This window comes from Ctenopharyngodon idella, chromosome 7 (assembly GCF_019924925.1).
Source record: "Ctenopharyngodon idella isolate HZGC_01 chromosome 7, HZGC01, whole genome shotgun sequence".
Lineage (NCBI taxonomy): Eukaryota > Metazoa > Chordata > Actinopteri > Cypriniformes > Xenocyprididae > Ctenopharyngodon > Ctenopharyngodon idella.
Window position 1 is genome coordinate 32609504 of NC_067226.1, and position 13379 is coordinate 32622882.

Sequence of the window (13379 nt, forward strand, 5' to 3'; positions counted from 1 at the left end):
TTTCAAACCCGTATGAATTTCTTTCTTCTGCTGAACACAAAAGAAGATATTTTGAAGAATGTTGTTAACCAAACAGTTGACTTTTATCCATACTATGAAAGTCAATGGTGCTCCAACAACTGTTTGGTTACCGACATTCTTCAAAATATCTTCTTTTGTGTTCAGCAGAAGAAAGAAATTCAAACGGGTTTGCAACAACTTGAGGGTGAGTAAATGTTTTCGTTTTTGTGTGAACTATCCCTTTAAAGCAGCTCACCTTTGGTTTATCACTCTTCTGTAAGACTTCAAGTAGGTGGCGACGGAAGCCCTCAAGCTGAGAGAGGCCAATCCTGAATGAACATAAAAGCATTAGATAAACATTCGTCTGCTCAGACTTATGAATATATACAACCACAGCTGAACACTCATTTACCTGGGGACCAGATCTTTTCCCAACACGACCGAGGTGACGAACTCTTTCGAGTACTCCATTGCATCCTCACTGTGAATTAAACAGAAGTTTGTGGTTAAACACGTTCTATAATGTCAACATGAAAACTGTTTAAAATCGGTTTAACTGCCATAATGTGACTGAAATGTGATATTCAACAGTTTTTCTAAGGAATATGTTGTTTATCTTAGCGTTACAATCTTTTCATGCAAAAATACTGTGCTAACACTGCAAAGTATATTTCAAGCATAGCAGGCAAGAGTTTCTCTCTAACAACAGCATAAACATGAAAGAGTAGCTGTGAGACACATTACCTACTGAATTAAACCAATAACCGTGTTTCAGAAAAAGGCTCTGGGGCGAATCTCAATTCAAATATCATCCTTCCAAAAGATATGCATCCATGTATTTTTTTTTGACTAATATTTCCCACAACCCCTTGCATTATAGAGAAGGAGAACTGTAGTTTGTGACAGACCTCTTGAGTGTTTTTTAATGTATAAACCTGAAAGTTACACTAAGATTTTATTAATGTTTTAAAAAGAAGTCTGTTCTGTTCACCAAGACTGCATTTATTTGATCAAAAATACAGTAAAAACAGTAATATTGTGAAATATTATTACAATTTAAAAGAACTGTTTTCTATTTAAATATTTTTGAATATATATAATATATATAATGTAATTTATTCCTGTGATGCAAAGCTGAATTTTCAGCATCATTACTCCAGTCTTCAGTGTCACATGATCCTTCAGAAATCATTCTAATATGCTGATTTGATGCTCAAGAAACATTTCTGATTATTATCAGTGTTGAAAACAGTTGCGCTACATTTGTTTCAGGAATCTTTAATGAATATGAAATTCAAAAGAACATCATTTATTTAAAACAGAAATCTTTTGTAACAGTATAAATGTGTTTTTGATCCATTTAATGTGTTCTTGCAGAATAAAAGTATTAATTTCTGTCCAAAAAATAATCATACTGACCCCAAATATTTGGATTGGAAGTGTACATTAAAAATTAACGTAATTCACTGACATTCCTGCCCTTTGCCGGAGCTTTAAATCTCAGTCACACTATTAGAAAATTGGCAGGTGTGACATCACTAATACCAAATGCCATTGGTTCTCACACATCATGTGACTGATCACAACACTGCAAGCACATTTGATTTAAAGAGAATATGAAAAATGCTTTGTTCCTCATTTAAATTTATAACTCAACAGCTATGGCATCCAAAGAATAATACTTTTATGCTGCTTTTTAAATTCACTCATATAACGTTGGAACGACAGGTTGAGAAATAATGACAAAATGTCCATTTTTGCATGAACTAATCCTTTAACACAACAGTTTATCTAATGTCATCATGCCTCAGTGACTGCTAAACACGCTCTTTCTCTCAGAGGAGATCGGTTTTCAGTTTTCTCTATAAATGTAGAGCAAAACAGATCCCAGAGCAACAACGGCAAGGTCGCACTGACCTGAGGAGGCCGCCAGGTGGGGAGTAGGAATAGCAGTGCAGTGAAGGATACTGCGGCCGGAGGAGGAAGGACAGGATGGCGGCTGTACCCGCACCCAGAGAGTGACCCACAATCACCAGCCCATAGTGCATCGTCCCTTTACCCTGAGACACATGGACATACACAATACTTTTGTGATACATGATTTCATGCACAATGCAAATTTTTGCATGCAACATGCAAATGTTGTCTGAAGACACTGGGGAGAATTTAGTAAACAGTCGTCACATTACCATCTGGTTTTAAAATCAATTTTAAGACCTGCACAAATAACACAAATACCATCTGTGTCCATACAGAACAAACCCATAAAATCGCAAAATAAATAATGCATCTCAAATTATTTTACTTAATTAAACAGGCACACGTTCAAATGCAAAACAGGATAATTGCAAGTTCAAAATACTCAAGAAATGTTTTATTCAATATACTGTTGTATAGGGTACAACGGGGCTAAGAAAAACGTGCTTTTCACTACTCCCACAGTGTATGATTGCAGAAAAATATATATGTTTGTAGTGAACATTGATGGAGCAACAGATTTTGTGTGAAAATAATTCATAAAAGTGGTTTGTTTTGTTTAAAAATCTTATAAATGTATGAGGTGGCGAAGGGGGCGTTTACCCCACAGACACACGGGGTAAAACCAGCATGGGGCAAAAGACACACAGTATTGTTTTAATATTTTTTTAATAATGTCTCTAAGTTAATACTTGTTCAAAAAATCCCTTTAGCAAAGTTTGTACTATTTTCTGTTTATTTCGATAAATAAAAGAATTCATTTTTGTAAATATACTGTCATTAAAATAATGTTAATATAAAAATAAAAGGTTAAAAAAACAGAAACAAAATTATTTTTAGAAGTAAGATTCTGAAAGCATTGAAGGAGATCCCATAATAATTTAATACAGATTTACAGTAGTAACAATAAATTATGTTTTATTATATGATATGATTAATACCATATTTTTAAATGTGACCCTGGACCACAAAACCAGTCATAAGGGTCAATTTTTTTTAAAATTGAGATTTATACATCATCTGAAAGCAGAATAAATAAGCTATTTGAAAATCTGGAATCTGAGGGTGCAAAAAAATCTAAATATTGAGAAAATTGCCTTTAAAGTTGTTCAAATGAAGTCCTTAGCAATGCATATCCACTCACAAAAATAAATTTTTGATATATTTACGGTAGGAAATGTACAAAATATCTTCATGGAACATGATCTTTATGTAATATCCTAATGATTTTGGGCATAAAAGAAAAATTGATAATTTTGACCCATACAATGTATTGTTGGCTATTGTTACAAATATACCCGTGCGACTTATGACTGGTTTTGTGGTCCAGGGTCACAAATATGAAGGTTTCATTATAAATATGGTGATTATCTCTAAAGTGGGTGGACACCCAAATTAATACATGATATTTACCATCTGAATCTAACCATGTTAAGTCAACAAATGGAAAAGTCAGCCAGCTGTTTATCATCATGTTAACTATTGTGCCTTTCGCCCAAGCGTGCCACACGAGTCCTGAAAAGTGAAGCCAAAGCGTCTCGATCGCCCCCAGGTGGCTGAATGCGGTATAGGTAATAAACTCCGCCCTCTCCATGTATTATAATGGGACGTGAGACAAACTAAACAGTCAAATTACATGACAAATGTTTATACTTACCAAATCCCTCCCAAAGGCTTGAGAGAGAATCATTTCTTGCTCTAGTTTCTTTTTTATGTATTCAGCTGAATAAACCATTCCCTAAATAAAGGATTGACGAAAAGAAAGAATGAGTTTGTGTTTATATCTGCCAATAATCTGTGTGTGTCTATATGTGTGTAGGACCTTGTGTCCGAGCCATGTGCCGTGCTGCTCCTCTAGAGGCAAACGCTCAGAGTCACCTGTGAGATCTGTTAAAGCGTCCTGAGAAAGAGGGAGAAAGATAAACTGGTAACACTTAACAATAAGGTTCATTAGTTAATGTTAGTTAACTACGTTAGTTAAAATGAGCTTATAATGAACTGCAGTTATACAGCATTTATTAATCTTTGTTCATGTTAATTTCAACATTTACTAATACATTATTAAAATCAAGAGTTGTATTTGTTAACATTAGTTAACGCACTGTGAACTAACATGAACAGTGAACAGATGTATTTTCATTAACTAACGTTAACAAAGATTAACAAATACAGTAACAAATGTATTGCTCATGGTTAGTTCATGGTAGTTAATACATTAACAAATGTTAACAAATGAACCTTATTGTAAAGTGCTACCGATAAACTTAATAAATGGTGAATCATGTAAGGGATAATGTACAGCAAGCCAGCCATTATCGCAAAAAAACTATTGGGTTTATTTTGCAATATTTAATAATCTCTCTATACATTAGCAGACTCATTACATGGCTACTAATAAATAAATAAATGGACATGAAATATTGATTTGAGTTATTCTATTATGTGAAAAGAAAGAGACCATAGAGTGATACAATAAACATGAAACTAGCAAAGCTTTGTATGAAATCGATAGCCTGGTACTATAGATGGATGTACAGATTACTGTCATTTTACAAGTGCTAACTGATTCCAGACCATTAAATTATTATTATTTTTTGTCCTTAAAATGCTCTTGTGTGGGTAAAGTACTTTCTTATGTCACAGCTTAAACATACTGCTTAGAAACAGACAATATTTTAATCAGTTTTTATTTTAGTTATATTATAGTTTTATTAAATTGCTCCTACTATGCTATTTTAAAGGTTCCTAATTTTCTATAAAAGGTTTACATGCATCCAAGGTCAAAAAACAGTTTATTTTCCTCATAATATACATTGCAGCATCAGCTCTTTTCTCACAGTGTCTGAAATGGTTCGATAAAGGATTCAGTCTCTCTGAACCCATCCTTTCTGAGAGCTGACTCTGCTCTGATTGGTCTGTTGAGATTGGTCTACTCTGCTCTGATTGGTCAGATGGCCCAGTCTGATGCAGAAAACAGCGTCTTCTCGACATGTCGACAACATGAACCAAATTCTTCCAGGCCTCAACTACAACTCTAAGTCTAATAACCCTGATTTTAATTCTACGAACATACGCTTAAGCTCCTGAGGTCACTCAGGCTTCATTGTAAAAAGAGAAAGCTGTTACAGTACACGTGTGGTTGACTCACCTTAGGGGACAATGTCCCTCTGATACTGATCACGACTTTTTTCTTTGCATGATCCACTGCTACAAAGAAGGGTGTCTCATAAACCTACAAATCAAAAATACATTAGACAATAATTTGTCTTAATCACACATTTAGCATTTATCACATCAGTTACAGCTTCTCAAATATTTTAGTCAGGCGGTGACTCATTATGTGAACAGATATTTTTCACACAAGACATTACACCTCAGGATTTCAGGGGTCAGGGGTGTTAAAGAATTATCGTAAGATGCCGTACTGCGTCATGGCAGGATGTGTAGACAATTTGGACTTCTTTAAGGTCTCGGTCCAGGAACTGCCGTCGAATGGCAAGAACGTTACAGCCACAGCAGTTATCCTCCTCAACGGTGACAGACTGAGAGAGACGAGAACCTGAAACTGAAGTATTACAGCTGACGAGAGAGAAGAAAGGAAGAGACACGAAAAGAGAAAAAAAATTAAAGGCTTTCAATTTCATCCATGGGTCCTAAACAGACAATTATTAGCCATGGGAAAGTGCAAAAAAAGGTAGAAAATTAAAAAGAAAAAGAAAAACGACACACACAAACAATTTTCAATTTTTTTTTCTAAAATACTTGTTTCTAATTGATAATAAATTGCACATACATATTATATATATATATATATATATATATATATATATATATATATATATACACACACACACATACACACACACACACATACAGTACATACATACACACTCAAATGACAAAATGTAATTTGTTATCAATTAAAAACAATTATTTTAGAAAAAAAATATAGTACACATACAAACACATTTTTTATGTGTTCTTATTAATAATAAATTACATATTTATACACATAACATAATAGTTATTATTAGGGCTGCACAGATAATATCGATAACCGTTCAAAATAAAAGTCTGTTTATGTAATATATGTGTGTGTTCTGTGCATAATAATTATGTATATATAAATACACACATACATGTATATATTTAAGAAAAATGTTATATTTATATATAAAATATTTATATTTATATGTAATATAAAATATATATATATATTTATTTATACATGCACATGTTTCTTAAATTTATACATGTGTGTATTTATATATACATAATTATTATACACAGAACACACACATATATTACGTAAACACAGACTTTTATTTTGCAAACGATTAATCGCGATTTATTGTTGTGCAGCCCTAGTTATTGTTAATAAAAATGCAAGAAATATTGATTTCTTAATAGAACAAATGATTTTTTAATACAAATAAAAAATAATAATAAAAAAGATAAATAATAAAAATGATTACAATTTAAAATAACTGTTTTCTATTATAATATATTTCATAATGTATTATTTATTCCTGTAATGCAAAGCTGGATTTTCAGCATCATTACTCCAGTCTTCAACTAATCACAATTTATCATTTTGACAGCCCTAATTTAAATACAAATTAAATTAGATTCTTTTCAAAGGCTTTAAAATACAAAACACAAAATAGTACTTTGCATTTCAATATATGTGTCTTAAATACATCTATGTGATTCCCTGATTATTCCAAACATTTGACCGGCAGTATAACTGAAATTTTCTCCCCGGATCACACCGTTGTTGATTTGGTATTAAGATTTGGTATACCCTTTTACAAAGGGAGTATTCTCGCTCACCCTTGGTAGTTAGGAATAGGCTTAAATTTAAGTTAGATTCAGCATTAAGTTTAGTGAAGAGGCAAGTCTACCAATGATGGTAAGAAACTATATCAGTATAGGAGCCTCTCTTATTCGCTTTTATCTCGCTTCTTGCCACCAATGTGGAACGATCGCATCAGTCTTTACTTACGAGCAGGTGCTGACGAGTCTGCACAGTCCACACGCTGGCTTTCTCAAAAGATATACGGGCCAGCCATACGCCGCCATGGCAAACAGCATGTAGTAACACACTTCTTTATACATGGCCATCTCAGACTGTAAACAGAGGGAGAGCATTATAAATAAAAATATATATATGTATCAATACAAGCACACACATTCACTGTATTCTTGAAATACCGAGTTCTTGAGGTCCAAGTATTTAGTGTTGCGAGTTACAGGCATCCCGGACAGAAAGGCCAAAACGTCATTGTTTGCCTACAAACAAACAGAAAAACATTTTGTATTATTTGGACAGTGAGGAATATTCGTCCAATAAAAAAGTAATGTTACTGATCATGTAATACCACGATTCTGCAAACCTGATCCAAGATGGAGGATCTCTTAGCTCGTTGTCTCTGTCGGAGGAGCACCAAGCCAGCGATGATGTCACTCGGCACGATGTCCAGATCCCGGAAAAACTCGGCAAACAAGCTGGCCACCTCAGAGTAAGCATCCTGAGAGAGAATATCTTCCACTGAGAATGTTGTGTGTGTACATTTGAGACGCTCTCACAGTAACTGGCATGTGTGTATTTGAGTTGGTGCACGAGTCTTACAGATTGTGTGTCTTTTGCTCTAGTGCAGCACATGAAGAACTTGAGTCTCCTGCTCCAGCTGCTGGCTTGACCCTCTTCTAGCCTGTGTCTGAGAGAGACAGATGCAACCCAACTGAGCAAATATCATGAGGAGATTTGGGAATTATAGCTCAATAGATACTGGAACGGCAATGACGCAAACACGTATCTAGAAACGGGTGGAAAAATGGGGAATGCGACACATACACTGTGCAACTGTAGATTGAAGGGGGTGTCAAAATCATAACAGCGAGCAAAACAAAAATCTGTGCAAACTTGCAATACCCTGTTATGATCCAAACTATCTTACAGTCGATATAATGGCAATATATATTAGACATGCACCGATATATCGGCCAATAATTGGTATATTTGCTTTTATCGGCCGATACCGATTATTGGCCGATATATCGGTGCATCTCTAATATATATTGCCAGATAGCTTGGATCATAACAGGGTATTGCAAGTTTGTTTAAACAGCTGATAGTCAGGGCCGATATATTCTGTCAATCAAAAGAGGGCAAGAAAATGCACTGCATTTGTGCTTTGTGTAAAGAAAATGCTAAGAAACCTGTTTGATGTTCAATATTAATAGTAATTATATGAATTAATAACATTCAGATAGTTAAGAAATATTAATTTAATCTTCAGAATTTAGTTAATGCGTGTTAACATTAATTTTAGCAATGTGTTTGATTATAACTGATACCAGTTCCTCTGAAACAAGTTGATGAAATGGAGAGAATAAAGTGATTATTTGCATTTCTTTCAAAATATAATAATTTCTATCTGTATCATTATCGGCAGATATTACTCTGAATAATCGGCTATCGGTATCGGTTGAGAAATATAGTATCGGTGCATCTCTAATATATATACATAATACCAATTAATGTTTACAAATGGGATGTGCACAATATTGGTGAAATGAAACACTTAATTTACACAATATTTACTCAATTTATTTAAAAAAAACGTAAAGCATAAAATAGGTATAGTATTATAGTATTATTAAAAGTATTATTTATGTACTATTATATAATTACATTTCTATGCTATTATATCTACTAGTGTTGTCAATCGATTAAAAAAAAATTCTGTAATTAATCGCGATTAATCGCATCTAACATTAAAGATTTTAATATATTTTTATATTGTAATAATTTCATATTTAATTTCCAAATTAATGCAGAAACAACATAAAGACAGTATTTAAAAATTTGATCTAACAGGTAGGAAATATCCAGAATCAAAGCCGTTATCAAACACTTCAGTTTTCACTGCATAATTTAGATTATTAGATTAAAATATAGATACATTTTTTTAAAGCTACAACAGTTATTCAATTAAGAGGAGTGAACGATTTTCTTTTTCTTTATTTGCAGACTGTAGCAGGTTTATTAGGCTGCTGTCACTTTAAGAACTGCCGTACATGATATGCATCTGCATCCTATTTTCTCACAACTCTTTGTGTTAATTTAAGACATTATATAACTCATTTAAGACTGTGCTTCTGAGGATACTCGACAAAACAGGCATTTTGGCATAATTTTGTGCGTTTTTGTCCATTCAAGCGCAAAAGATCTGCTAAAGGTCTGCATAGCTGCAGACCAGTCTTGTGGCGCTTGAATGGTTTAAAAGCATTTGCATGAATAAGAGCGTGATCATATAATGTAACGCTAGCCAAATTATGACGGAAAAAACAGATGCTGCGTTAATTGCGTTAAATATTTTTAACGCGTTGAACTGAAAAAATTAATCGCATGCGTTAACACGTTACTTTTGACAGCACTAATATCTACATATTTATTTACATTTTGAATTAGCTTTTATTTGAATATTTTCACAATTTTTTTTAGGAATTTTGTTATGTGCTTGTGTCATTTTTATTAGTTTTTACTATTTCTATTTAGCTTTAATTTATTTTTATTTCAGTTTTATTTTTATTATTTCAGTACATCATCTTCAACCTATTTTATTTCAGTTAGTTAAATTTTTCAGCTAACATTTATATTTTATTTAATTTCAGCTTTATTTTAAATAAGTAAAATAGTTCTTTTTTTAAATTAAATCATTATATTCAATATTTTTTTCAATTAGGTTTTTGTTTTCATTTATTTTATTGTACTGTTTTTTTTATTGTTAGGGATTTTATTTTTATTGTACATATTATTTGGGGTTTTGTTAGTCAGGGTAATAATTTTGTGACATTTGAACTTGTGACACATGGGTTTTGGTACACAAATCTGTATACTTATTTCATGTAGATAAATACGATACTAAAGAAAAAAAAAAAAAAAACTATAAGACTGCAAAAAAGTGATTTTTCTGTTTCAATTTTGGCCAAAACCCTATGGAATGGATTTAAATGGGTAAAATGAGCTCTACACTCTTATTAGTTGCTAAAAGCATAAAAAGTCCATCACTAAAGCACTTGACTGTTCATGAGAGAACTAAAAATGTAGCTTTTAGTACACTCAGATTAAGATTGAATTCATCAACTGATGGGAGTGTATCCCGAAAAAAGCTACACTTTTAAAAATAAAGGTTCAAAAAGGAAATTTTTTTGCAGCGATGCCATAGATGATCCATTTTAGGTTCCCCAAAGAACATTTAAGTAAATAGTTAGTTAGTAAATAGAACCATTTGTTTTCATAGTGTGAAGATTATTTTAATAATCTGAAGAACCTTTTTTCACTATAAAGAACCTTTTGTGCAATGGAAAGATTCAATGGATGTTAAAGGTTTTGCCAATGAAGTACCTTTATTTTTAGGAGCGTAGCGTGAGAACAATAAAGCGCTGTACCTGAGGGTGTACGTCGTGAGGTTACGCTGACGCCGGCGAGTTGCTTTCAGCTTCACAAAGGTCCGTCCGGTGGGGTCAAAGGTACACATCATGGTGAAACACACGCTGAAGATGACCAACCAGTTACACACCACAATTCCTGTTAAAATAAATAAACACAGTTTTATCTAATATTTTAAATGTGCTGTAGACATTTTCATTTGATGCTTATAGATGTATATAGTTCTTCACTGTAAAAAGAACCAACTGTCTCTTTGTCAGTCCGTGTGTTGTACAGACAGATGATCGGCATGGAAGTGAAGTGTGCTATTATAGGATGGGGGTGGACAATGAGCGACACTGATTCATGGTCAGCACAGACATGTGGAAAGCTACACTAGGCGTATTGTTAGAAAGCGTGCGTTGAGATTCCAGGACATAAATAGCCATAAATGTCTATCAAATTCACAGGAATCTGTTGAGACTAACAAGGCGAGGTTTAATGAGATTTTAACATGCCTGCTCATGCCGCAAGGATGCCACACTCTCACTGTTTTTGATCTTCCTGCTGACAGCGGTGTTATGGCTGTATATTCAGTACTGTGCAACAGTATTTTTCTATACAGTGGTAGATATGCTTGTGTGGCTGTATGCACAGGTCTGATGTACCGTATTCACACATAGACTGACAGTTAAGGGTAACATGTAAATTTAGAGCAGATCATGTACGTTTTCATGAAGTACCGTGTCTATTAATGGATAAAGCTACAATAAAGTCTTCAGCTAGTCAGCTTGAGATCTTTACATTATATCTCTTAAGCCTATAGTGAAAGTTTTATGAGCAGTAGGATGACCTCTCTCTCTTTTTTTAGTTATGAGAAAGAGCCATATTCATCCACACAGAGCCAAAGTACAACCAAAACAATGTTCGGTAACACTTTACAATAAGGTTCATTAGTTAACATGAACTAATAATGAACTGCGCTTCTATTAATCTTTGTTAATGTTAATTTTCAGCAATGTTTAACTAATGAACCTTATTGTAAAATGTTACCCAATGTTCTTCCGCAAAATGCATGTAGTTTTGCTTTTTAACCGCTAGAGGGCCAAAAGTTACATAGTGTACCTTTAAATTTACTGGATTATCCAAAAATAGGCATTACCATGCATTAAAATACAAACAAATGTTTCATTTAATTTACAGAAAATATAACTTTATTGTGACAGTACCGGTCAAAAGTTTGGAAACATTACTTTTTTTAATGCTTTTGAAAGAAGTCTCTTATCATCAAGGCTGCATTTATTTGATCAAAAATACAGTAAAAACTGTAATATTGTGAAATATTATTACAATTTAAAATAATGTTTTTCTATTTTATTATACTTTAAAATGTAATTTATTCCTGTGATCAAAGCTGAATTTTCAGCATCATTACTCCAGTCTTCAGTGTCACATGATCCTTCAGAAATCATTCTAATTTGATGATTTATTATCAATGTTGGAAACAGTTGTGCTGCTTAATATTTTTTTATAACCGGTGATACTTTTTTCAGGATTCACTGATGAATAAAAAATTTAAAAAGAACAGCTTTTATTTAAAATAGAAATCTTTTCTAACAATATACACTACCGTTACATAGTTTGGGTCATTAATTGTTTTTCTTTCTTTCTTTTTTTTTGAAAGAAATTAATAATTTTACTCAGCAAATTGTTGCTAAATTAAATTGCTAAAAAAGTGATAGTAAAGGTTTATACTGTAAAAGATTTCTATTTGAATAAATGTTGTTCTTTTTAACTTTTTATTCATCAGTGAATCCTGAAAAAAAGTATCACAGGTTCCAAAAAAATATTAAGCAGCAAAACTGTTTTCAACATTGATAATAAATCAGCATATTAGAATGATTTCTGAAGGATCATGTGACACTGAAGACTGGAGTAATGATGCTGAAAATTCAGCTTTGATCACAGGAATAAACTATATTTTAAAGTATATTAAAATAGAAAATCATTAATTAAAACATTACTGTTTTTTTACATAAATGCAGCCTTTGTGAGCAGAAGAGACTTCTTTCAAAAACATTAAAAACAGTAATGTTTCCAAACTTTTGACCAGTACTGTATATAACATTACTAATATATAACATTGTGAAAATATATTTCACACCCCTACATTGTTTTTATTCATGTCTTACCCAGGGTGAGGTTCTTGGCGGTGATGTCAGAGCAGGGCTGGTAGTACTGCACCAACCAGGCGATGCCCACCACCGCATACACCAGCTCCACCAGCAGGATGGCTGCAGAGAGGAGGAACAATTAATGACAAGTGTTGATTTAAGGCCTAATCACATAGAGTATGAGTTTTCATTGTCAGTGCAATATGATTTTACGATAAAACTGATGCTGTCATGACAAGCATCAGTATTATTATTGCTCATAATTTTCAAACCTCTGTACAGGGCAGCCTGTCACTCACATGAGATCCACCAATAGCAAACCACAACCATCCAATCAACTCCCCACGGACAAAATCAAGTCAAGCCCTACATTTGTTCTTGTTTGAGAAGCCGTTTCACTTAGATATAGGTCACAAAAGGGAAGAAAAGACTATCACAACTTTCCATTTCATGCTGACTTCAACAGAGCTGACATATGAGATCCAACGTACTGAGAGAACTAATAGAAGTTTTTTTTTTTTTTTGTGGTTGTCTTCAATGGTAAAAGTGCAAGTGTGTGTCTTACCCAGCCGTATATAGAGCACGTACTGCACCGCCTCTCTGGGTTGTGTGTACAGGATGCTGCCTCTCATGCTCAGCCACATGATGGCGCTCTCGCAGATCAGACAGCTGACCAGGATGCCAAGGTAACCGCGACCGTGATCCACCAGCGTGACCGAGCATGACTGCTCTGAACTGTACGGCAGCCCAAAGAGAACCACAGACAGAACCACCAGCCTGCCGGAAGAGCA

At 33.5% G+C, this 13379-nt stretch overlaps 1 protein-coding gene across 5 annotated transcripts in view; it reads right to left on the reverse strand.

Moving 5' to 3' along the window:
- Positions 1-13379, reverse strand: part of dagla (diacylglycerol lipase, alpha) — a 50997-nt gene that overhangs the window by 15211 nt on the left and 22407 nt on the right. For 4 of the 5 annotated variants that reach the window (XM_051898366.1, XM_051898367.1, XM_051898368.1 and 1 more), the window contains exons 3-16: positions 13154-13365; positions 12607-12708; positions 10435-10573; positions 7610-7697; positions 7362-7508; positions 7192-7269; positions 6983-7107; positions 5403-5556; positions 5126-5209; positions 3800-3877; positions 3635-3715; positions 1918-2060; positions 413-481; positions 257-329 (exon numbers count right to left, since the gene is read on the reverse strand). In XM_051898366.1, coding sequence (XP_051754326.1) covers positions 257-329; positions 413-481; positions 1918-2060; positions 3635-3715; positions 3800-3877; positions 5126-5209; positions 5403-5556; positions 6983-7107; positions 7192-7269; positions 7362-7508; positions 7610-7697; positions 10435-10573; positions 12607-12708; positions 13154-13365 — 1573 coding nt within the window. The remainder of the gene's footprint in view (positions 1-256; positions 330-412; positions 482-1917; positions 2061-3634; positions 3716-3799; positions 3878-5125; positions 5210-5402; positions 5557-6982; positions 7108-7191; positions 7270-7361; positions 7509-7609; positions 7698-10434; positions 10574-12606; positions 12709-13153; positions 13366-13379) is intronic. The other variant, XM_051898369.1, reaches the window with a different exon arrangement.